General features: G+C 36.2%; 2 protein-coding genes and 1 pseudogene across 14 annotated transcripts in view; 2 read left to right on the top strand and 1 right to left on the bottom strand.

Annotated features, from left to right (window-relative positions):
* Positions 1–312: 312 nt before the first annotated feature.
* On the top strand, positions 313–7,088 carry LOC135090881 (ER membrane protein complex subunit 4-like). Of its 5 annotated transcripts, none has more exons than XM_063988053.1 (6): positions 317–331; positions 2,361–2,427; positions 2,614–2,720; positions 2,920–3,133; positions 4,012–4,167; positions 5,370–7,088. In XM_063988053.1, the coding sequence occupies exons 4-6, from the start codon at positions 2,930–2,932 to the stop codon at positions 5,526–5,528; spliced, it is 519 nt and encodes a 172-aa protein (XP_063844123.1). In that variant the 5' UTR covers positions 317–331; positions 2,361–2,427; positions 2,614–2,720; positions 2,920–2,929; the 3' UTR covers positions 5,529–7,088. The 5 variants fall into 5 exon arrangements, with proteins under 5 accessions (XP_063844133.1, XP_063844123.1, XP_063844140.1 ...); XM_063988046.1 differs by lacking the exon at positions 317–331 and adding an exon at positions 555–725; XM_063988063.1 differs by lacking the exon at positions 2,361–2,427 and having other exon boundaries at positions 313–331.
* Positions 7,089–9,077: 1,989 nt separating this feature from the next.
* LOC135090849 (integumentary mucin A.1-like) overlaps positions 9,078–25,760 on the top strand; it is a 43,550-nt gene continuing 26,867 nt past the window's right edge. For 6 of the 9 annotated variants that reach the window (XM_063987961.1, XM_063987990.1, XM_063988007.1 and 3 more), the window contains exons 1-4: positions 9,079–9,270; positions 15,542–15,670; positions 18,278–18,628; positions 23,762–23,821. In XM_063987961.1, the coding sequence (XP_063844031.1) occupies positions 9,204–9,270; positions 15,542–15,670; positions 18,278–18,628; positions 23,762–23,821 (607 nt within the window). In that variant the 5' untranslated portion in view covers positions 9,079–9,203. Of the gene's footprint in view, positions 9,271–15,541; positions 15,671–18,277; positions 18,629–23,761; positions 23,822–25,760 lie in introns of all 9 variants that reach the window. The other 3 variants (XM_063988024.1, XM_063988017.1, XM_063987951.1) reach the window with 2 other exon arrangements.
* LOC135116516 (uncharacterized) lies at positions 10,737–13,511 on the bottom strand (annotated as a pseudogene).

The following is a 25,760-nucleotide window of genomic DNA, read 5'->3' as shown; positions in this document are numbered from 1 at the left end:
TGAGGCGACAAGATTGAAAACGTTGAAGATAAAATTAATAATGGAACAATTGGCTGGTAGGTACCTTATAAAATCTCCAAATCCTTTCTTGTCTCAGTGCAGGAAGTGGGGTTTTAGGGTATTTTTCTCATATTATAAAGCAAGATTTACATTTTCATTATTATTTCATTTATCTATTTATTTATTTATTATTTCTTTTTACATGTGTGTGTGTGTGTGTGTGTGTGTGTGTCAGAGGATGGTTCGTATCATTTCCTTGTTCGTTGCCCTTGCCTCTTCATGTGTCTGCATAATTTTTGCTTATCCTGTCCCTGAGCAATGGAGAAAATAGGTGGCATTATTTGAATCTTTCACATGTCATGTCCTGTGTGTGTGTGTGTGTGTGTGTGTGTGTGTGTATATATATATATATATATATATATATATATATATATATATATATATATATATATATATATATATATATATATATATATATATATATATATATATATATATATATTGCGAAAAAGGAAAGGAAAAAAAAGATGAAAAAAATTAAAAAAAATCTGCTAGAACCCCTTGGACTAGTTGGGCTGGAGGATGAAAACAAACCAGCGACTGGCGTTGTGAGCCTCAGTGTGTGGCGTTACCGTAAGCCAGATTGTGCTTTGGTCGCCTCTGCAGAAGACAACGTAATTACAGGGAAAACACACCAGCGAAGGATAACATCCACCTAATAAGTAGTAAGGTTCTAAGTATACCATCTCAATGCCGGTTGGTTGCCTGCCATTGCGGTGCCAAGTAAGAATCTGTCAGACCTGAGGCTTTTGAGAGATTTCATCGTGTATTTTGATGATTTATTCACCTTATTAGTCATGAAAAAGATCACAGTCTGTTCATTTACACTCCTCTCGGCCTTGCGCCAGCCTCTTCTTGACACATGTCAGTCTGGTGAGCCCTGGCCTGCCTTGCCCAGCCCACCTCTCCTAGACTACCTGATGCTCGCTTATTCTATTAGATATGAACAGCAGTACTTGCCTGAGGGCCACAAAGCACTGTTGGTTGGTTATCTTACCTGTTGGAACCCTCCTCCGATCTCCACTCAGTACTGGGCAAAGGAAGGTTGGCTCAGGAAAAAAAAAAAAAAACAATACTCCAGTCAGCCAAGTAAGCAGCTTCATCTTATTATATGTACAAGAATGACTGGCTGGATGTATCTCCTAGTACTTGAGCTTACCAGGAGGTGGAGAGGCATGTGTTAGCAATGTCAGAAGAGCTGTTAGCATGAAACTGGCAATAGAAAACAACAAAAAAAAGGAGGTGAGGAGAGAAGCTAAAAAATAGTCATTCAGAGGAGAGGAATTAATGAGACAAAATGCTTTCTATTCCAGTCTGTTCAAAAGAGCAGTATGAGTTGAAATCTCATACATGTATATGGAGTGTACTCGATACATGAATGGATAAGGCTCTGTTACAGAGTTAGCAGCTGGAAGGGTGAGAAAAACTGGAAGAGACAACTCAGAATGCCCAATTTCATAGGAGCTGTTTTAGTGAGATGAGATGTGAAATTTCCAGTTTAGATTATTAGTAAAGAACATGCCAAGGAAGTTCAGTGTCGAAGGAGGGAGCAGTTGAGTGTCATGAAAGAAGAGGGAACAGTTATGTGGAAGGTTGTGTCGAGTTGATAGATGGAGGAATTGAGTTTTTTAGGCATTGAACATGACTGCCCTAATCAGAAATTTTAAAATGACCTGAAGTCATGATTTTTGTGGCTTCAATATTTGAATTGTTTAATTTCTGAATGGTTGGACATTTACCATACTACTCCATACTGCATTTGCATCTTTGATTTGGTTGTGAGAGTTTATTTACCTTGCATTCAGGTGGTATATTGGACCTAACACAAATTTGCTCAGCCACCTGAGCAGCTGATCATCTGTCTAGCTAAAGCATGTCAAGATAGTGAATGGCAGACTGACTTTAATGTTATGGTTTCATATATATATATATATATATATATATATATATATATATATATATATATATATATATATATATATATATATATATATATATATAGTTAGTTTAGTCCACATTCTGGCATTACTCCATCTTCAAGTAATTTTTTTTTTTTAAGTAGTAGCTATTATGACAGACAAAACAAGAGGAAGAAGTAAACACACACACACATACACACTCACACACACACACACACACACACACACACACACACACACACACACACACACACACACACACACACACACACACACACACACATATATACGCACACATCTGAAAGAGCTGCAGTTCAGTATAGAATTTATATCTCAAGATTATAAGAGGATTCTCATTCTTCCTCCACTCTCCCTTGTCAGAGTCTAGTATGGTGAAGGCCCACCAGAGCTAGTTAGGGTTTGGTGACCCTTTTTTGGAGTATCCGAGGTATGAAGTAATACTGGTAAAAGGCAAAAGGCTACTATTCGTACAGATTGGTGACACATTTTTGCATATATAACTTCAGATCATTAAGAAATATTCTGTGCTGACATCTAAGTCTTTTGGAAATACATGCATATAGATCTTATGAGATTTCTGTAAGTCTTAAAGATGGACTTTTTTTTTTTTCAGTATTTTTGAACAAGTAGAGTTGCTTCAGAGTGTAAGATTCTGATCATTCCTGAAGGGTTGCCAAGTGGAAGCAGCAGTTTTCATCTCATTGGCAACGGTCTGTGGAGGTGAGGCAAATCATGGGAGATTCTATAAAGATCAATCCTGTCATGCTACTTTTTTAAATGGTTAATTTTTTTTTCCACACATATTTTAATTTTCATCTTAGAGAGAAGAGAACCTTAATAGATTCATTGCTGCTATTTCTTTGAGGAATGTGAATAAATATTATCATACAGGATTAGAAAATCAATTTTCATCTGCCAGGTTGACAACAATGACTAGTCGTGCCATTGCTCACCGGCGGAAATGGGCCCTTGACCTGGCTGGGAAAAGGGGAGAGCGGGGGAATGAGAATCTGCCAGCACCTCCAGGCTACCGCAGCTCTGTAAGTCAAGTCCATGCCGAGGCCAACAGGCAGGGCGACCCCAACCTAGTCATCAAGAAGGCTTGGGACACAGCCCTCAGTCCTCTCAAGTCTGTAAGTCTTGGTGGTAGTCCAGCTGAGAGGTTGCTTTCCATTAAAGGCAAATTAAGGCAAGAGTAATGTTTTCAGCCATTCATTAAAATATTTGAAGATGAGGAAAGATAGGAAGCAGCAGTCAGACATAAGCAATTACATATCTCAAGCTGCTGAAATTTCTTCCCTTTAGGTACTTATTTATATTTCTTCACAACAGGGACTGTTGTGAATTGATTAAATAATTAGATCTTAAAAAATCCTTACATAAATTTATTCACCAGTAATAATATAGATGCCAAATAAATCTGTGTTGTAATTTTCTATTAATTTATCTTATTTATAACATCAAAGAATCAGTTCAGTATTGATAAAATAAATCATAATTTTCCCGTAAATCTCACCTCATTAAAGTCTAGTTAATTATTCAATAATGATAAAATAAGAAATTCGAGCCCATGATTTTTCTCTAACAGAGCCTCAATAGATAAATGCATTATTAGTAGCACTTATAAGTAAATTATTATCTATTCAATTATTGCTGGATTTATCTATTGATAAAACAGACTAGAAGAAACATGCATGATTTTGGTGTTATGATTCTAAGTTGGTAGAAATTTTAATTGTTAATGAAACTGTTAGTTTTGCCAATTACTTGCTGCCTGATTTGTGGAAGTGTCCACCTGTGAACACATTTTTCTCAAATATCTCATCTCTAGTACATGTTATTTCATCTTTCATGCTCCTATGCTCCATGCAAAATGCAAACATTATGCAGTCTTTTCTTTAAATCTGTTCCTAGCTGCTTATATTTATACATTATTCATTCCTAACTATGCTTTTCAAAACCTTTATATATGACCATGTACTGTACTAATTAATTATTTAATTTGCTGTAGGTGCCAATGAACCTGTTCCTGATGTTTATGGCAGGGAACAGCATTAGCATCTTTCCAATAATGATGGTAGGCATGATGCTGCTACGACCAATCAAGGCACTCTGGGCCACCAGTGCCACCTTTAGGACTATTGAGGGTGTCCATGCTGGTCTTCAGGTGAGTATAAATATGTGTAAATGACTGAGGAAGACTATAGAGTTGTTTTTATACTATGCAGTTTGCTTATACTAAATGAATAATTCTTTTTACAATAAGCTCTTGATATATTTAAATTATTTATGGACATTATGTAAGATAACATGGGAAGAGGGAAGTATGCCAGTTGACTAGACAAAGGTCATTATTATCCCTTTTTACAAGGAGAAAGGTAGTAGGAATAAACATGGGGAATTACTGAGAAAAGTTTCCTTAGTGTAGCTGAAAAGGTTTTTATAAGAATGCAAAGGTATTTGTGGTACATAAAAAGAAAAGTTAGTGGTGTCATGGATTATAGAGGTGTTTTGTAGTGGAATATATGAATGTGGAATTGTTTTTGAATGCAGACATAGAAAAGCCCCTAATCATTTAGTAGTGTGAGTAAAAGGCAGCAGTTAAAGATAAATGTAAACAAAGTTAGTTCTTGTTTGAAATTAGTAAAAATAAAGCAGTTGATTTTGAGTGTCCATAATCAATAAGAATAAAATGTTGAAAGGAATGTGAATTTAGGTTTATTTACAAAAAAAATAGAGCAGATGATAACTAAAAATATTTACCTATGTAATTTCCAAGCATGGAAAGTGAGGTGAGAGATAGATTTGTGCAAGGTAGGAAAGTAGCAGGATCTTATGGAAGGAAGAACTGTAAACTTGCACATAAAAAGGTTCTGCAATGCATAGTTGCACCAAAAATTCACGTGAAATAAATTTTTGAGAAATAGTTTGTGAAGAATGAATAGTGAAAGTAATGAAAGTGTCTAATATATTTGATATATCAGATAAAGGTGAAGGAATTAAATGGTGGATGGTTGAGGGTATCAGTAAAAGCATCCTAAGGCAGTTTGGTCCACATAGAAGGAATGGAAGGTGAGATGATACAGAGAATAATGTGGTTATAGTATGCATGTATGGTTAGTGCAAGAGAACATGTAAAGAAGTAGGAGGACAGATTATCATAAGATGCAAGGAAAAGGGAAGAGAGGAAACTGAGAGGATTAAAGTACAAAAGGAGACCCTATTGTTGTGGCCATCACCTTAGGGGAATTTTCATCTTCAGGGATCAGAAAATGAAGGAGAATACCTTTACAAATTCTGCTCTAGAAAATAGGCAACTTATACTCACCACAACAAAGTCATATCACTCTGCTTTTCTTCTTAACCCAGAAACTGATCTACCTGCTGGGAAACCTCGTCAACGTTGGCTTGGCCCTGTACAAGTGTCACAGCATGGGTTTGTTGCCGACCCATGCCTCAGATTGGCTGGCATTCCAGGAGCCAGCTATACAGATGGAATTCTCACATGGAGGCATGGTGTTGGCTTAGGCTGAGTTAAGAGACAAGCACCTGGACACCTAGGTCATGCATAAGAGATTTGTGCTGATGATGAGTGTTCCTTACTTTGTCCAGAAGGTATTGTTTTCCTGGCTTAGTAGGTTATACAAAGATGGAATTGATAAGATAGTCCTACATTCCCCCTCATCCCCCTTTTTTTTTTTTTTTTTTTTTTCTTTCTCATATTTTTCAGTTGCCTTCACTCTTAATGATTGCAGAGTTGGGTTTGGCAAGTGAGGTCTACCTCATTAAGTTGTTCTCACTAAGTATTTCAATGTTTTCTACCTGTATTAGCTTGATGGGGGTCATATTTTTACTTTTTTCTCAGTAAAAGAAGCCAAAGTCATAAATCAGCAATACATATTTCTCCACTTACCATATTTAGCATATCCAAGCTAACATGTTCACATTTGTTGATGGAAAGTTTTAAAGTACTGTATCAGTGGATCTGTAGTTCTTATTACTAAATTATTCTTGCTTTGAAATTAGCTTGTCTGTCATGGGAATATCATCTCTTTATTAGAGCTAAATCTTAGATTTATGTTGTAATGTGAATGTTAAGTGTGTTATTGAAATGATGAGAGAGAGAGAGAGAGAGAGAGAGAGAGAGAGAGAGAGAGAGAGAGAGAGAGAGAGAGAAAATGCAATTTATGTTTATTCAATCTTTTGAAATTTTATCTGCCTCAAGAATTAATAAAGCTGATGGGTTTTTAACACTTTTAATATTTAATGATTACATCTTTTGATATTATGATATTAATTATCGTTGCTGTATTTTTTTTATTTTTTGAACAGATACATTACCTATGTTGTTATTATTTTTTTATTTATTTATTTATTTTTATTTATTTTTATTTATTTATTTTTACTGAAATATTGCTTTCTTTCTTTTTCTCCTTTTTTCTAAATACTAAACTTACTTAGCAGTTTGAGTCTAAGTGATGAGTAGTGGTCATGATCATGGTGTTAATAGGTAATGCCAGACAAAGATTTCTCCCAACTTTGGTTCATCATGCATCTCTCTTCATCTCTTATACTTTTTAAAGGAGTCTGTCATCTCATGCACTAAAACTACAACTCATGATTAATCCAACTTTGCATAGACATGAAAAATGTCATTCTTTTCCCTTCCCCATCCTATGATCTGCTTACTCTAACCTTATTTGACCAGTCCTGGCTTACTTTTTTTCCACTGATTATCATTAATTCATTCAATCAAACTGTTAAAATTTCATAACTAACAGTTCATATTGATACATCTGCTCTTTTAAATACAGTTGAAGATATTCTTGATGCCATTGTTGTTATTAACTATTTGCCAAATGTCACAGGAGTTACTGTGCAATAAGATATCATCTGCAGTTCTTCCTTGCACATGTTAGAAATGTCTCACACGGACGTGTGGTATGCAAGTATGAACCATGGAAGCTTCCTTATTCTGGATGTCCCTCTTTACATGAGGAGATAGCAACAGGAATCCTCATGACAAACTTGTATTACACACACTGCCTATGGCTCATTCTTACCAACACCATAATTATAACAGGTCCATGATGAATAAACTTTTTAATTCCTTTCTTCAGTAGTTCAGCCACTTGGGTATGTAGCATATTCAGCTGTCGTCCACTTTGCAAGAGGAAAATAGAGAAAGGAGAACATGCAACAAAATTAATTTGGGCTGCCGTTGCAGTTAACCAGTCAATGTACGGCGTGCACGTCCTTTCACTCGTCAGTTGTTTCCTTCAGTGGAAGGATGCAACCATCATAAAATGTAAAATGAAACGCTATAACGAGGGCAAAGAGTAAGCAAAAGAGGACAAAAAAGGAAGTAAAGAACCGTGATATATATATATATATATATATATATATATATATATATATATATATATATATATATATATATATATATATATATATATATATATATATATATATATGGAACACAGAGAAGTAATCTTACGTCGTGGAGAACAACAGTAAGATAAATGTAGTGAATGTCTTTTGGAGGAGAAAAGAAAAATACGGAACATCAAAATGGCGAAAAGATAAGTATTTATGCACCAAGTCATAGGGATGAAGGAATAAGAATGAAATATGTACAGTAGCAAGGGAACGTTCATGATTTTTTGAAATACGAATTGTGTAATGATATGGTCTAAATAGGATCCCTGCAAACATGACGACTTGGACAGTTGTGTGGCCTGGAAGTCGCTTATCTTTTATCGTTTCGCATGTGACGCAGTACATTGCCACATAGTATATCGCATCAATTAGATCAAAAGTGAAAATAGTGCTGTTTTATGCAAGTATATGTTAGAATTGTCCAGTGAAATAAAACTTATCATTTGTTTAACAATAATTTTTGCAGATGTTTGCACGTTCATTATATGAATGTATATTTAACATTAAAGTGACAAAGAAGTTTGTTTTATTTATTTATTTATTTATTTTTATTTTTTCTCAAGAACGTCTTGTTCAAACTATCATGTTATTATCATCATTATGATTAACTATGAACGATATTATTCAATTTTATTTGGCAAATTGTTATTTCATGCTATTGGTACATGTCTGAAATACATTGAGTGGATGCACCCCGATAGTTAAAGTTTGGTGAATAACGGTGGTGCTGCTATCTAGCGGTGGCTGAAACCTTTAAATTTTATTTGTTTATTTATTATTATTATTATTATTACTATTTTTAGGAGTGCCTTTAATACTTTTACATTATTCTGATAATTTCTTCAACGTACGAAAACATATTATGTACTTATTGTATACTATTATGGATTACAGGCAGGTAAATGGTTAAGAGAGAGAGAGAGAGAGAGAGAGAGAGAGAGAGAGAGAGAGAGAGAGAGAGAGAGAGAGAGAGCAAAGTACTTAGCGTAGGTAGATGAAACCCACACAATAGATACACAATAGACAACGAAGTTCTGTACGAAAAAAAATATTTAGATGTTATAGTCAGCTCTGAACTTCGTCTAAGTAAGCAATGCACAGAGGCCAGAAACAGGGCAAATAGGTATTATAATTAATTTTTAGGAGTGTTAAAAGTAGAAGCCCCGAAGTAATATTAAAGTTATATTTGGCGCTGGTCAGACTTCATCCAGATTATGCTGTGTAATTATAGGCTGGTCCCCATATTACAGGGAGGATATAGGTCTATTAGAATCAATACAAAGGAAAATGACAAAAAGGATACAGGGGATGAGGAGTATTCCTTGTGAAGCGAGAATGAAGCTGTTAAATTTACATTCTTTATAAAGACGTAGGATAAGAGGGGACCTGATAGAGGTCTTTAAGTCTTTGCCCAGGGGTGGATGGCAAGGTCCGTACTCCTCCTTTGTTGTATTTAATTATTGATGCAACAATAAATGTATCAATCAATCAATCAATCATGACATAGTAACGAAACGACAAGTACCATAGATAATACAAAAGTATATAAGATCATAAAACATTTTCTTTTCTTTTTTAAAAGTTGCCACTAGATGGCAGCACCATTACTGTCCTCCAATATAGTCTGAGCGATAGTTACTACGTGCTGTCCCCTGGTAGTGCAGAAGGTCGCTTGACGTGCGGCAGCAACAGCTGTAAACAGGCAGACGAGGCAGAGCGTTTCAGCGCAACAGCACCCAGGTGGACCAAGATTTAGCCTTAAACATGAAGACTTTGGTCATACTCCTCCTGTTGGTTATTGCAGGAGTGCCACCTCCTCTTAATGCTGCAGGTGAGGCATTGTAAAACTAAATTCAGTAAGAATAAACATTGCGTAATGTTAATTTCGTTACTTTTTTCCGGGAATGGAATGTGAAGTTATATTTAGTATTGATTAAAGTCTCATGCATTTTTAGTCACTTACGAAGCTGCAGAACAGGAACAAGGATCGGTAGTTATTGCAAGACAAGACCTAGACGGTGACTTGAAAGCACGGCCGCGGCGACCCCCCCCCACTCTCTCTCTCTCTCTCTCTCTCTCTCTCTCTCTCTCTCTCTCTCTCTCTCTCTCTCTCTCTCTCTCTCCTAAATTTCAGTGGTAATGACAATTAGAAATGGTACGATAAAAAAAAAATGCCAAGAAATATCGTCCAGGCAGAGAATGGAGATCTCCCTAAACATGAAAAATATGATGGTGCAATGATATCTTAATTCGCTCACCTAGTTCAATTATCAGCTTACTCTGGGAAACCAGATCTACAGACTAAAGCAATAAGCGTCTTAGTGTTAGGAAAATGCTGTTTACTGGAATAATGCCCTGCTGAACATTAAGGGAGGAGTCTGCTGAAGTTTTAAATTGCAACTACGATCTTGATTAGGCAGTACTATCATTGTTAGACGGTGGTGATTATTATATTAAAATTTCAGGGTGATCAGCTAATTTCTCTATTGACTTTTCACTGATTTCTTTGTAACTCATACTTGAGCAAAGTACTTTTTGTTATCTTAATCGTGTACAATTATTTTTCATTGTTTTTATTTGAAAGAAATTTTTCTTTTATTTGAAAGGTTATATTCAATGGTTTTACTTGTGTGTATGTTGTTGAATTCCACATCAATAAATATTAATATATATTTCAAATCCAGCAGTTTTATCTGCAACTCCACTGTCTCTGCCTCTCAAGAGCTATAAAATTTAGTGTGCAATGCATCACTAATATATATATATATATATATATATATATATATATATATATATATATATATATATATATATATATAAACGGTTTATTATTCAGGCAGTTAACATACTGAAAATGTACAGAGGGGGTAGAGAAATACTTAACATTAATCCTAAAGCTAAGTCTAATCTAGAAGGGAAATACTATTGATTGATGGCTTTCACCATGGTGGAAATCAAGCAATTCTCATCAGTTTTCCCCAAAGCTCTTCCCACTCCCACTTTCCTCCCTTTAAATCACATGCACTTCATGTCTCTGGTTTGTTTCCAAGTGGGAGTTAACCTATGAAAGGATTATCTGTGATAATTTTCTCAAACCCAGGAGTTAGGATAGCTTAAATAGTGAAAAAAAGGGAAAACAAATCCAATAATAAAAAGTAGTGCAAGGGGAAGAGACAGCCAGTGGAGACAGTGCCACATTAGGCAGACTATCTCTGCGGAAGGATATGGGAGGTAATGCCCAGCCTCTCCACTACTGCCTTCTTTATTGGTCCCATCTTGCATCCAGGGCAGTCTTTACTAGCTGCTGTATGTTGTGGACTGCCCACAGATAACATATTTCTCCAAGGAACAGTCCATGTCATGCCAGATAATGCCATTGCTGTAGAAGTTATTGAGTATAGTGAGGCAGCTCTCATCCAAGTCAGCATAGTCAGGTTTGCTGAGTCCAGATCAGCCAGTGAAAGACCAGTGGCTATGCTGTGAGGCCACACAACTCTGCCACTTTCATAAGTGCAGGCTCACCTTGTAACTATTTGTCCAGATGTAAGGCACTTAGAAATGGTTGACGATGGAGGTAATGAAGGAATCATCTATTTGGGTCTCAAGGCTGACTTTTGTGGAAACCCACCACATGACCATCTGTGTTGAGGCTGCAGCAGTAGTCCTCAGCCTGCTGATAGCTGAATGTTCAATAAGTGGTATTCGCATCCATTCACCGTCTCGAACACCATGGGTCCTGGAGGACAGCTGCGTCGCTATGGGCCATCAGGCACAGACAGGGTAGGGGCTGGCAGCAGCAGTACAGCTGACAAAACCAGGGCAGTCTGTAGAGATGCCAGCAGGGCAAACACTGGAAGGAAAGGCTGCTGGGATGCAGGCACAACCACAGGCACATGCCCTGACAGCACTTGATCTGTAGGCTGTGGGTCACTCCCCACCACAGATGATTATGCAGTGAGTTTCCATGCAGTCATCCTTGAGATCCAAGTCAAGAAGGAAGAAAGGGAGATTTTCACTGATGAGAATTGGCCCCCCAAGCCAAAATACTGCAATTATATATATATATATATATATATATATATATATATATATATATATATATATATATATATATATATATATATATATATATATATATATATATACACAGCCATACCTCATGATTTGAACATTCTTCAATCTGAACAACTCCCCCACCTCCTCTCTCTCTCCCGCCCTCCCTCCTATCTCTCTCTCTCTCTCTCTGTCTTTCTCTCTCTCTCTCTCTGTCTCTCTCTCTCTCTCTCTCTGTCTCTCTCTCTCTCTCTCTCTCTCTCTCTCTCTCTCTCTCTCTCTCTCTCTCTCTCTCTCTCTCTCTCTCTCTCTCTCTCTCTCTCTCTCTCTCTCTCTCTCTCTCTCTCTCTCTTTCCTCTCCTCTCCTATCTCTCTCCTCTCCTCTCCTATCTCTCTCCTCTCCTCTCCTATCTCTCTCCTCTCCTCTCCTCTCCTCTCCTCTCCTCTCTCCTCTCCTCTCCTCTCCTCTCCTCTCCTCTCCTCTCCTCTCCTCTCCTCTCCTCTCCTCTCCTCTCTCTCTCTCTCTCTCTCTCTCTCTCTCTCTCTCTCTCTCTCTCTCTCTCTCTCTCTCTCTCTCTCTCTCTCTCTCTCTCTCTCTCCCTGATTTCTTCTGTGTAATTTTCACTTCATCCTTTCTCACTCGTATAAATCCATTTTCATTCTCTATCAGTCTCATTCTATTCAGCAATTCTCAGGATTATTCTTATTTTCACACACACACACACACAGAGAGAGAGAGAGAGAGAGAGAGAGAGAGAGAGAGAGAGAGAGAGAGAGAGAGAAATCATAGAGAGAGAGAGAGAGAGAGAGAGAGAGAGAGAGAGAGAGAGAGAGAGAGAGAGAGAGAGAGAGAGAGTTAGGGGAGGAGGGCAGGAAATCATGAGAGAGAGAGAGAGGGGGGGAGGAGGGCAGGAAATCATGAGATAGAGAGAGAGAGAGAGATAGGGGAGGAGGGCAGGAAATCAAGAGAGAGAGAGAGAGAGAGAGAGAGGATTTTAGTGCAAAATAAAAATTGTGTACACTACAACAACTGTTTTCAAGACTGAAAATGGCAGAAACTTTTGATAACTCATTATTTTGAGATTGGTGTTTATTTACAATGGTATTTTGTGTAAAAATTTCAGGCCATTGTTTTTGTATCTGATGTATATAGGTTGACCCATTTTGTGTCTTTTTAGGAGTATTCAGGTGGTCTCTTATATGCTGAAATGTACAATACTTCATGTTTTACTGTATTTTTTTTTCTATAAGTTAGGTTACTTTCATTCAATTCTATGTTTAATGCACAACATAAACCCATAAAAAAGGGAGGGATTTTAGATCTGGAACAAATTAATTCCTTTTACATTAATTTGAATGGAATAAATTGCTTCCCAATTTGAACAGCCCAATAGAACCAATTAAATTTGAATCACTAAGTACCACACTGTATGTATATTTATATATATATATATATATATATATATATATATATATATATATATATATATATATATATATATATATATATATATATATATATATACACATACAGTATATAGGTATACATGGTATATGGATTGATATATCCTTCCCTATTACAGGTTTTGAGTATATTGAGTGATTTCCAATGGAAGTGTCATTTATAAAAGCGTCATTCACATATAGAAACTTGGCCCAAAAATAGTTTTGTCCACCAGTGTAAGACAATAGTAAATGTGAACAAATACTCAGCCTACTTTGGTCAAACTGCTGTTTCATGCAATTGTCTCATTTTTCTCTCTGTGTATATTTTTTTCCCAGTGTGCAGGCCTGGGGACCTGGTGGCAAAGTAGGGTTTTAGGTTTGGATAAGGGGGCCAGACTTGTCTGCTGCAATGTAACCATGATATCAAACTACAGTAAAACCTCCCTAAACCGAATCCGAATAAGCCAAATATCAAGCCAAATATCAGATAACCCAAAAGCCTTTATCAGCCTCCTGAGCCAGTCTGCACAGCTCCACTCCATTCCCAATCACACCAGAGCCACCGGCAAACATCTTTGACTCAGACTGAGTGAAAAGCAAAAATACACTAGTAGTACAGTGAATAATGTTATGTTAGCTCTTATGTAACCAGTACATTGTGTACAATTAAGTGAGCTCTTAAGTGAACACTAAGTGTGTAGTTGCATAATGTTAAGAACTCTTTAAGTGACCAGTTAGTGCATTGTGTAGAGTATGCAATAATAAAATATGCTGTAAATATCTTTCTTAGAGCTTATAATGTGCTAACAAATATGCTGTAAATAACAATAAATGTACATGTTTATGTACATAGAAACCAGCCAAAAACATACATTGTCAAATAAACCAAACTTTTGGATAAACTGTTGGCTACCTTACTCCATATAGTTCAGTTTATGGAGGTTTTACTGTATTTTAGAAGAGAGTAATACTGAATGTACTGAGGAATAAGGTATTCATTTGACATAGTTTTATGCAAGGTAAGTGTAAGAGTATGGAGTTAGCAAATGGAGTTTATAGTTTTTGCCCACATATCATTTTGCCCACAAAAAATTTTGTCCTTTGTAGAGTTCATTCGGATGCATGACAGTTTGTTCACCCACAAGTTATTCAGTACACAAATCATGCAATAATGATTTTATTAAAGCTTTCTTCTTGACACCAGCCTAAAATGTAAAGATGTTAATTCAGCAACTTGTGAAGAAGACTTGCCAGAAGGTAGAACTGGAGGCTACATCTACCTGCTGCACACTTGTCCAGGTGGTTGGGCCATCCTTCAAGACAGTTATATTTGTGTGTTCAGATTTTTTTAAAACAAAACAAGTCATAGGAATTGACATTGGACAAAACGACTTTTTGGTGTGGGTAAAATGACATGGACGAAATAACCTAATACCAAAAAATAAAAAGGAACCTAAATAATAATTTGATTCAAACAAACAAGCAAACAAACAAATGAGTAAATGGAAGGGAGCAAATTGAACCATTGATTCAAACAAACTTGAAGAATGATAAGATTAATAAGATGCAGGAAAAATGGAGTGTGCTCCAAGGCTCAGCTTTTAGGGCTGGGAATAGAATGAATGAAGAAAACTTAAAAACTAAATGAGAATGCAGTTGATAGACAAAAGATTGAAAAGAAGAAAATAATTTAATATAATTTACTGAAAATTAATAATAAAGAGTGAGAACAAGAACTGAATTATTAAAAAAATGTGAAATGCTATCACAGCTGATAGGTATAGATAAGACATATCTGGTGGAGGCAGTTAGATTGGAAAAGTCTAGGGATGTTGAGTGATAAAGTATAAATTTAACCCATTGCTAACAAAGATATAGAATGTAAAAGATAATGTGTAATTAAAAAAGTTAAAGAACTAAAAGCCACCATCAGTCAAGGTTTCAGGTAAAATGTTTTTATTGTTCAAGAGCTCCCTTGATTATATATATATATATATATATATATATATATATATATATATATATATATATATATATATATATATATATATATATATATATATATATATATATATATATATATATATATATATATATATATATATATATATATATATATATATATATATATATATATATATATATATATATATATATATATATATATATATATATATATATATATATATATATATATATATATATATATATATATATATATATATATATATATATATATATATATATATATATATATATATATATATATATATATATATATATATATATATATATATATATATATATATATATATATATATATATATATATATATATATATATATATATATATATATATATATATATATATATATATATATATATATATATATATATATACACACATACATTTGCATTCCCTCTGCTATATTGTACATTTTTGTCTATTCCAAGCTCCAGATAATTGCACAGTAATATATATATATATATATATATATATATATATATATATATATATATATATATATATATATATATATATATATATATATATACATTTGCATTCCCTCTGCTATATTGTACATTTTTGTCTCTATTCCAAGCTCCAGATAATTGCACAGTAATTGAAAACTGTCAGGAGTGTCTGAATGCTTTGTGTGTTTGGGTCAGAAATCTCAATATTACTGAAGAGTGTCGAGATGAACCTACACTGGTGTCTCCAGCAGTTGATTGTACGTACCTATTTAAAAATTAATGTGCATGAAAAGTTAATTTGCATGAGGGAAAATATGAAATAAGCCTCCAAACTAACTCACAAACGAAGTTTTATTTTTAATTACCAAAGGACAATATATTTTGTTTTAGCATTCAGGCCTTGACAACCTTGATGATAGGATATTTGCCTTAAGGTGGGGTAACCTGGTATAGACGGATGTGTGGATAGATTTTGGAGAAGCTTTTGTTATGCACTTGAATCATAGAAGCTGGAGATGATTCATGCCATTTAATAATATTCTGATGTATGAATATCTCTCACTATTACATTTACTAAAAGTTATGCTAAGGCAAGTTTCTCTCTCTCTTTCTCTCTCTCTCTCTCTCTCTCTCTCTCTCTCTCTCTCTCTCTCTCTCTCTCTCTCTCTCTCTCTCTCTCTCTCTCTCTCTCTCTCTCTCTCTCTCTCTCTCTCTCTCTCTCTCTCTCACATTCAAATCAAAATATTTGTTTTGAACCCATACTTTTCCAGCAATGTACATAACACTACAACAAATAAGTAACACTGAAACTTGAAGTAGATTGCAAATTTCCAAAGAAATTATAGAAAATGTACTGTCTGCAAAGTAATGCATAACAACAGTTTCAAAAGTCCCAGGAAAAATTTTTGCAAAATTTAAAGCTATTGCCTTCAGTTTTCCTCTTGGTAATATTCTATCCTTGGCAAACCTGAAAACCCAGCAACAATTTGATGTTTTGCATGTAGAAAGTAACCTGCTACTAACCTAATACTTATAACTTCTTAATAAGAAGCATGACTATACCATTCATTAACTTGATCCAACTAACTTCCTCAGATTTGGATAGGCAATCTAGAGTTGTAATTACTACTTCACAAAATACATTTTGTTTTGTAACCTTGTAAACAATTATGAACACTGATCCAACTAGATAATTATGTGAAGTGCATCACTTTCTGTAGAGCGGAGACCTGTCCTGAGCCTCTCATCACACACAATACAGTGTTTCATGCTGAGGTGGCTGGATAGACAAAACTGAGTACAAAGTGTGAGTGGCTGTAGTATGCTTCCCAGCTATCAGAAATTACAAGTATTTGTACATCGGCAGTCAGATCACAACATTTCACAGATTCTATTTTTTGTTGCTCTGGCCATTCATGGGCACCATTTAGAAAATTATCATTGTAAGACTTGACAGACCTTACACTAGAAAGAGAAAAGAGAGAATGTTGCCCAGTGATTAAAATAGACATATTGATCATATGATAATGGAATTTGAAGATGGTTAATATAAACAAGAAGTGGAGCCTAACATGGCATCTCTACCACCAACAAAGTGGTGGTGAGAGGAGGAAATATTGTTTCTGGAAAGATTTTGTTTGTTAATGTTAATCCAACTAGTGAGACAACTTTACAGGAGGCAAATTATAAATTGGCAAGTTTGTAAAGCAAGCATTGATTAGTTGCTGTCATGTATTTTACATGTTATTTCTCTCTCTCTCTCTCTCTCTCTCTCTCTCTCTCTCTCTCTCTCTCTCTCTCTCTCTCTCTCTCTCTCTCTCTCTCTCTCTCTCTCTCTCTCTCTCTCTCTCTCTCTCTCTCCTCTCTCTCTCTCTCTCTCTCTCTCTCTCTTCTCTCTCTCTCTCTCACCATGAAAACATTTTAGAGCATTTAATTAAAAGGCAGTAATGATCATAATATTTAAACTCATCAAAAGAAATAAATAAGTAAGGAAAATATATCACTGAATGCAGAGCACCATTCCCTTGCCATCAAGTACAAGAGAGCTAGGCAGTGCTGCCATCACACAGCCACCTCATTGGTATATGTTAACCTCTCAGAGTCTGTTGGCATTATCCTGGTTTAAGTGGTATTTATTATTATGTAATATGATTAAAAATAAAATCTGAGATGATGGTGTGCACTGACATTGTGAGAGTGGTGGAGGTGCTGCCTAACTCATTGGCTTTGCATTCACTGATGTCTTCCTTTCTTTGTTTGTTTTGATAAAAATTACTAAGTTGTAAATATATGACAGCAGCCAGTCTCAGTTTACAAACTTGTATAGGCTTACACAGCATGCTTGGTTCAGCTTCGAATGAATGGACCATAATCATGAACATATCACCTTGTCAGAAGTACTATTTGAAATAAAAATACCAGGCAGTGTGCTTGAGAAATCCTCTCTCCTTCAGTCACACAGCTGCTGGAGTTGGGTGCATGAGTGGCTTTACTACTGCCTTGGTTGACTTACCTGATGTAACCTTATCTGACTGACTTGTGTTAATAAGATCCAAATTTTTTGCCACAGGAAATACATTTCCTTTGTTTTATTTATTTTTTTTTTTTTTCGTATAGGTATATGTACACATTTATTGATATAAATGAGTGTGAATTTAAGCTCCTAATATGTTCATGTGAATTATAATTATTTTTTCATCATTATTATTATTATTTTTATTTAATTAATTAATTAATTAATTTATTTATTTATTTATTTTTATTTTATTTTTTATTTATTTATTTATTTTTTTTTTTAGTAGTAAGTTTGATGTTGAACCTTTCCACTATGTCTTGTTATAATAAGACTTCTTAATTTTTCTCAGGTACCGCTCCAACCAACACCACCACCACCACCACCACCACCACCACCTCTACCACCACTTCTACTCCAGAAACCACCACCACTACTTCTACTCCAAACACCACCACCACTTCTCCAAAAACCACCACCACTTCTCCAAAAACCACCACCACTTCCACTACACCAACTACCACAGAGGAAACCACCACTGTGCCAACCACTGAGCCTACCACTGAGCCTACCACTGAGCCTACCACTGAAACCACAACAATACCTACCACAGAGGCTCCAGAAACATCAACCACAATGGTTCCTCCAACCACTCCTACCTCCGACATCCCAACAACTGATTCCCCTGTTCCAACAACAACAGGTGAGAACAAGGGGGGTTTGTTCTGGAAGATGTTATCCTTGACATTCACAGCTGAAAGAGTGGGAGGGAGAGACAGAATACATAAAAACTGTGAATGAGTTTAATAGTAAACTACAGTGGATAAAGTTTTCTCACCTATGTAGGTGGACTGATGAACTCACATGAAACAACTCTATTTGCATGCTAAACACACACACACACACACACACACACACACACACACACACACACACACACACACACACACACACACACACACACACACACACACACACACACACACACACACACACACACACACACACACACACACAAGGACCGGATGGAGTGTCCAACTGGATACTTAAGGAATGTTGTGAACAACTGGCAGGAACTATACACAATACCATAGTATGTTCTTTTTAAGGAAGGAAAAATCCCTCTAGACTGGAAGAGAGCCAATATTGTGCCCATTTTTAAAGGAGCTAATAAAGAAGATCCACTGAATTACAGACCAGTGTCCCTAACAAGTGTGGTGGCAAAAATAGCGGAAAGAATAGTTAAAAACAGATGGATGGAATATTTAGAAGAAACACATACATTGACTGACAGACAATTTGGTTTCAGAAGTGGGAGATCTTGTGTCACGAATTTAGTGAGCTTTTATAGTAGAGCAGTTGATATACTTCAAGAGAGAGAGGGTTGGGCAGACTGTGTTTATTTAGACCTAAAAAAAGTATTTAAGGTACCACACCAGAGACTGCTATGGAAAATTAAAAATATAGGGGGTTTGCAAGGCAACACACTGAATTGGATTACAGACTTCTTGAGGGACAGAGAAATGAGAACAGTAATAAAGGGAGAAAAATCAGAATGGTGTAGAGTTACAAGTGGAGTACCACAGGGAACAGTCTTAGCCCCCGTAATGTTTCTGGTGTATGTCAACGATATGGCGGATGAGATTGACAGTTATATAAGTCTGTTTGCAGATTATGCGAAATTATTGAAAAGAGTGGAAAACAATATGGATTGTGAAATATTACAGAAAGATCTAAATAAGATATATAAATGGAGTAAGAAATGGGAAATGGAATTCAATGCAAAGAAATGCAAGGTGATGGAATTAGGAAAAAGCAAAAGAAGACTGACAAGTTCCTACACCATGGGAGAAGTGGAAATTAAGAAAACCAAAGAAGAAAAAGATTTGGGAATTACAATAAGTGATAATTTATCACCCGAAAAACATGTAAACAAAATAGTTGGGGAAACCTATTAGTTATTAAGAAAGATGAAAGGGGGCATTTGCTTACATGGATGAAGAGATGATGAAAAAGTTGATGGAATATGTGATTCAACCAAAACTGGAATATGCCACAACTGTTTGGTCACCCCATAATAAAAAGGAAATAAGGAAATAGAAATGATCCAAAGAGCTGCAACTAAATTGGTATCAAGTTTGAGAGATTTAACCTATGAAGAAAGATTAAGGAGATTGAAGCTTCCATCATGACAAAAGAGAAGAGAAAGAGGGGACCTGATTGCTATATACAGAGCTTCAAAGGGTAAGGATCAAGTTGACAAAGACTTATTTGTGTGGGACTCAAGAGATACAAGATGACATGGAGTGAAATTGAGGAAAACAGCAAGTAGAAGAGATATCAAGAAATATGGTTTCCCAAATAGAAGCATAGAAATATGGAACAGCTTAGATGAAACAGTGGTACAAGCAACAAATATTCATGAATTTAAAGTTAAGCTGGATGCTTATAGATATGGAGACAGGACAGCACAAGCATAGCTCTTTTCCTGTAAAACACAGCTAGGTAAATACACACACACACACACACACACACACACACACACACACACACACACACACACACACACACACACACACACACACACACACACACACACACAGATATTTCATTTTCATGTATGCATGTGTGTGTGTGTTTCTCACTTCTGGTACATAATATTGTAGTTGATATTAAGTGGCAATGGATTGCGTCCAGATGGTTGGATTTCATGGTAATGTATTAGTGTTAGAAACAGCTAATTGGGATGAGTTGATCTAGTTAACTTAGAGGCTGAGAGATTGTAGAACCATGCCTCCTTCCCTGCCCTTGTTAAATCATGGGTTAACTTTCCTCAGGGAAAGGGAAAGGGGCACAGAAGTGTTAGTACTGGCAAAGAGAGGAAAAATTTAGTAATATCATGAATAGAAGTAATAGCAAGTGGCAAGGAGACACATTTTATATGCTATGTGTAAATGTGGGTAAATTACAGCAGCTATATATGGATATATGGATTTAATCAAATGTGGTGGCCAAGGCTGTACTACTCATACACTGAGCAGCCATTGGGTGGATGACCTAGTATGGTAGAAAGCTTGTGGAGGAAAAGCCATAGTTGAAGCAGGGCAGTGGAGGAAATAGCCAAACTTGAAGTGGGGCAGTGATTGACGGGTATCTCTAAGTCAAAAATTACAAAAGCAGAACTTGATATTTTTTGTTCCTGTGTACAAGCATAACAGATTTGATAAGTTGAGTAAGGGTTGTGGAGGAGGGAGCGAGGGTGGAGCTGGGGTGGTTTGTCAGACCATTATTTGGTCAAAGGGAAGTTGAGAGTAGACAACATAAGCTTAAGGCTTAACGACAGGGTAAGACAGAGAGTTCTGGAAGTGAGTGAGTTGGAGAAGAGGGAGAAGACAATAGAGTACCAGGAAGAGATTGTGAACGAGTGGATTTTAATGAAAGACCAGGGAGTGGGTATTGTTGTTGTTATTTTATTATTATTATTATTATAATTATTATAATTATTATTATTATTATTATTATTATTATTATTATGAGCTAGACTACAAACCCCGGCTGATAAAGCCTAATACTACCAACCTGAGGACACCAGCAAAGAAAGCTGCCCAATAGGAAATCACTGAAAAGGAAAAGAGAAACAGAAAAAAAAAGCCAAATAAAATAATAAAATAAAAATATATAAAATATAAAATGTGGAAGAAGAGTGGTAGTGTCTTAAAAGTGCAGTTGTGTATTGTGTGGAGCAAGTGTGTGGGATGAGACAGGCTGGAGGTGGTGGTGTAAGGAAAGATAGTGGTGGTGGTGGTGTGAAGGGGTTAGTGTGGCTGTAGAGGAAAAGAAGCGTGCATATGAAATGGGCTGCAAAAGAAGGATCAAAAGTCATACAACAAATACAAAGAGAAGAGGAACCAAGCAAAGAGGGATAGATAGGTTTCCTTTTAGATGATATTTCCCTTAAACTATGATGTTATATTTTTATTCTTTAGTTACAACTTTTTTCCACACCACCATCAAGGTAAAATTCAAGGCACATTGGTGGCTTTCACTGTTCGGGCAACAACTCCTGAGGGGTCAAGTAAGGATCCCCTATTAGCCTTTTCTTCCAAAAAATACTTACTTGCTGAATAAATAAGCTCTTTTCTTGGCTGTTGTGAGGAGAACAAGCAGGAAAGGTAACTTCCATCTTGGCTGGCAGCACGACAGGAAGTGACCGTGGATTAACACTGTCACTTTGACCACGTGACCTCACTCAGTCACCCATGAAGTCATGACAGCGCCTGGAGGAAACGTTGCCAAGTATTGTGGTGTTTGCAAAAAAAAAAATAATGCAAGTATCACTGAAAAAAATGTATACCACACTAATTTGCCTTTTTTAGATCATCACAGTGTATGTATAGTACAACACTATTTAATTTTGAAGCAGGAAGTACCTGACATGAGGTGTGTCTTGGTATAAGTGTGGCAGAGCTGCAGGCCAAGGGATCCCCAGAAAGGACAGTGCCTAAACGGTCAATTCAAAATGGTCAGACCATAGTAAGGGTGTGAGACACCGTAAGATTTGCATCTGTTGTGGTCACAGGATTGGAGTAGGTGCGAGGTAGGGAATAGTTTCGTTATGAAGGAGCAAGGATAAACCAGTTGTTGGGCTTTAATATCAGGATTGGCATTAAAAAAACCCACCAAAAAAAAAAAACCCAGCCTAAGTGGGTTTTTTTGGATTTTTTAAAATATTTTATATATCAAAATTTTTCTTCTATATCATATTGATAAAGTATATACATGTACATAGGAGTCATGAAGTTGGCTTTGCCTTTTTCCTGTTTTCCTGTCCTTGTATACTCCACAAACCTTTCTTTCAATGGGGAGGGTGGGCAGGTTATGTAAAGGAATTCTCCAAAGGGAATGAATGCAAGAAAGACAACTGAAGCCAGAAAGAAGAGGCGGCAGCACGCCAGGTGAATGATGAAAGACACAAGCCTACCTATCCATTGCCAGGCTCCAAGGCCTTGGCCTCCACATCCTGTAGCACTGATGCAGACCAGAGGAATATTTCATTGTTAGTGAGATGGAAGGAGACATAACTGTTCTCCCACTGGGAGGGGGGATGTAAAAAAATTATACTGGACTTGAACAAAGTTTAAATGGCTTGTTGTATCTCTATTTTTTTATTTATTTATTATTTTTTTATTATTATTTTTCTCTCCCTCTAAAAAGGCTTTTTTTTTTTTGAGAGAGAGAGAGAGAGAGAGAGAGAGAGAGAGAGAGAGAGAGAGAGAGAGAGAGAGAGAGAGAGAGAGAGAATAATGTGTTCTATGTTTTTTTATGAGAGAATGGGAGGACAAAATTTCAGAGTATATGAGTGTTAGAAGAGATGAAAGAGAATGAGAGGATTAGAGCTTCTAGAGAATGTAAGGACAGGAATAAATGGGGAACTTTTTGTCTGGGCAATTCCTTATGGGAGTTCCTAGAAATAAATATCAAATATAGATTGGTAACTATACCTTACAGTAGTAAGTCTTGGGTGTGGTTTAGTGAGTGTACTACATTCTTTAAAACATGAATGTAACATGTGAAGGACCTTATTTCCTGAGAAGAAACACTTATTTAGATATTGTTTTGGTTTAGGAAATGAAAGAACTGAAGGATTAACAGTGGATTGGCAATTACACAAAAGGAAATAGATTAGTTAAATTTGTAAAAGTTGACATATCATGATTTCTTTGTCATTATTTTCCCTTATGCTGAATCTTTGCCTTAATAGGTTATCTTAATTTTGCAATACAGAATGATAAAAATGGTGAGTGCGCAGTTAAAAGAGTTTGTTTTTTATTTTCAGCTCCAAGCTCTACTCCATCTCCATGCTCAGGGCATCACTTTGATGCTGGCAGTTTCTTTGGTAAGTCTGAAATTTTTGTACTTGATTTTCAAGAGGATGTCTTAGGTGTTACAATTTTTATCTATAATGTATTTCTAGATGATGAAGCTGTAACAAATCATTCAGAATGGCAGTATGTAGCAATTTAGTGACTATATCCTATATGGTGGCAAGCCACTCATAAAAACTTTCACAGATAATTCACAACAATGAACAACCTCTGAGGCTGTGAGCATAATGCTGAGAGGCTTGTAATCGATACATCCCTCCACAGCAGTGATAGGCAACCTGGGTGCATAGTGTGCCACAGGGTGTATGGAGTTCTCATAAAGTGCTTGGAAGTAATGGGGTACATGGAGGGGTACATGACATGGCCAGTTAAGAGTAGGAAAATATATTTTAGGAAGAAAATTGTGCATTATTTAAGAAATTAATTTAAAATGAGAATAAAATATTACAAATTTATGTACAGTATCATATTAGTATAGTACACTCGGACACAACTTGTGCCTCACAGGTTTAAGATGTGGCATATTGTTTTATTTTATGTTCAGCACCTATATAACAATTATGTAGGACTGAGTAGCTGTTTTCTCTGTTTAAAATAGACGTAGTACTTTTATTTATATATTTTCAGTCTCTTGGACCTAGAAGAAACATGAAATATTCATGTAATTTCTTTGTAATTAATCATCCTAGGCATAAGGGTACATGAATCTCTCAAAAGCTTCCAGAAGGGTGCATGAACTTAGGAAAGGTTGGGAACCACTGCTCTAGATTCTAGGAAAAGCACTCCTGATCCATCTAGGCAATTTTGCACTAACTGCTCTGGCATGCTTTTCTTTTTTGCAATTAAAGTTTCTGTGTGTTGTCTATATGGCAGCTGGAGGGGGTAGGACTTCAGTAGCAGGGGTGGTTGGCAAAACAACCCACACATAGTGAAAGGTGGCCTGATTTTAAAAGCTTCAGTTTGTGATGGACCACCATAGTACTACCATGGAGCTGCTCTCTGACACAGACTTGTTACTCATGGAATGTAATCAAGTTTTTAACATTTATATATATGGATGGATCTTCTAAATTTCAGAATTCCTTACCTATTCATATATTGAACCTTATAGGTGTGTCTCTGCAGAAGCATGTCGGCACAACAGCTCTCATTGGCCCTCACTTTTGAACTAGGTACATCAGTGTGTGTATCATATACAGTATATGTATACAGTAGGATCCTCCAATTAATAAGGGCAAAGAAATAAATAGTTAAGATAAGAAAGTAATCATTGGATACAAATATGTTAGATTTGAATATATAAACATTTGGGGAAAACTATCATAGGTTCAAAGAAATTGAATTGAACCCCTATTATATGACCCTAATTTCACTCCTTATGTAGATTGTTGGTATTAACTTAAATAATATAAGAATAAGCACATAACTATGTAAAGATAGATAAATAATGTGGATGATTAATATGTGAGTGTTAAATAAGCCACATTAATTTTGATGATTTTTCAGACATTGATCATGTAGTCTTTTTTTTTCAATATTGAAGTTTCATAAGAATTGTTTCACTGAGAGTATGATCTGTCTGTAGTGTTGGCTGTAGGGGCTTGTCTGTGGTGCTGGCTGTGGGGTGCTGTCTGTCATGCTGTCTGTGGTGTTGGCTGTGGGGGCCCTGTCTGTGGGTTGCTGTTTGTCATGCTGTCTGTGGTGTTGTCTGTGGGGGGGGCCTGTCTGTGGTGCTGGTTGTGGGTTGCTGTCAGTGGTGTTGGCAGTGGGGACCTGTCTATGGTGTTGCCTGTGGGGGGCCTGTCTGTGGTGCAGGCTGTTGGATGCTGTCTGTGATGCAGGCTGTGGTTGCCTGTCTGTGGTGCAGGCTGTGGAGGCCTGCCTGTGGTGCTGGCTGTGGGAAGCTCTGTGGTCATTCTCCAGTGTCAGCTGTGAAGGGGTGCTGGCCTT

The sequence above is a fragment of the Scylla paramamosain genome, chromosome 3 (assembly GCF_035594125.1).
Source record: "Scylla paramamosain isolate STU-SP2022 chromosome 3, ASM3559412v1, whole genome shotgun sequence".
NCBI classification, from domain to species: Eukaryota; Metazoa; Arthropoda; class Malacostraca; order Decapoda; family Portunidae; genus Scylla; species Scylla paramamosain.
Note: the sequence above shows the minus strand (reverse complement) of the source record. Positions and strands in the feature narration are given on the sequence as shown.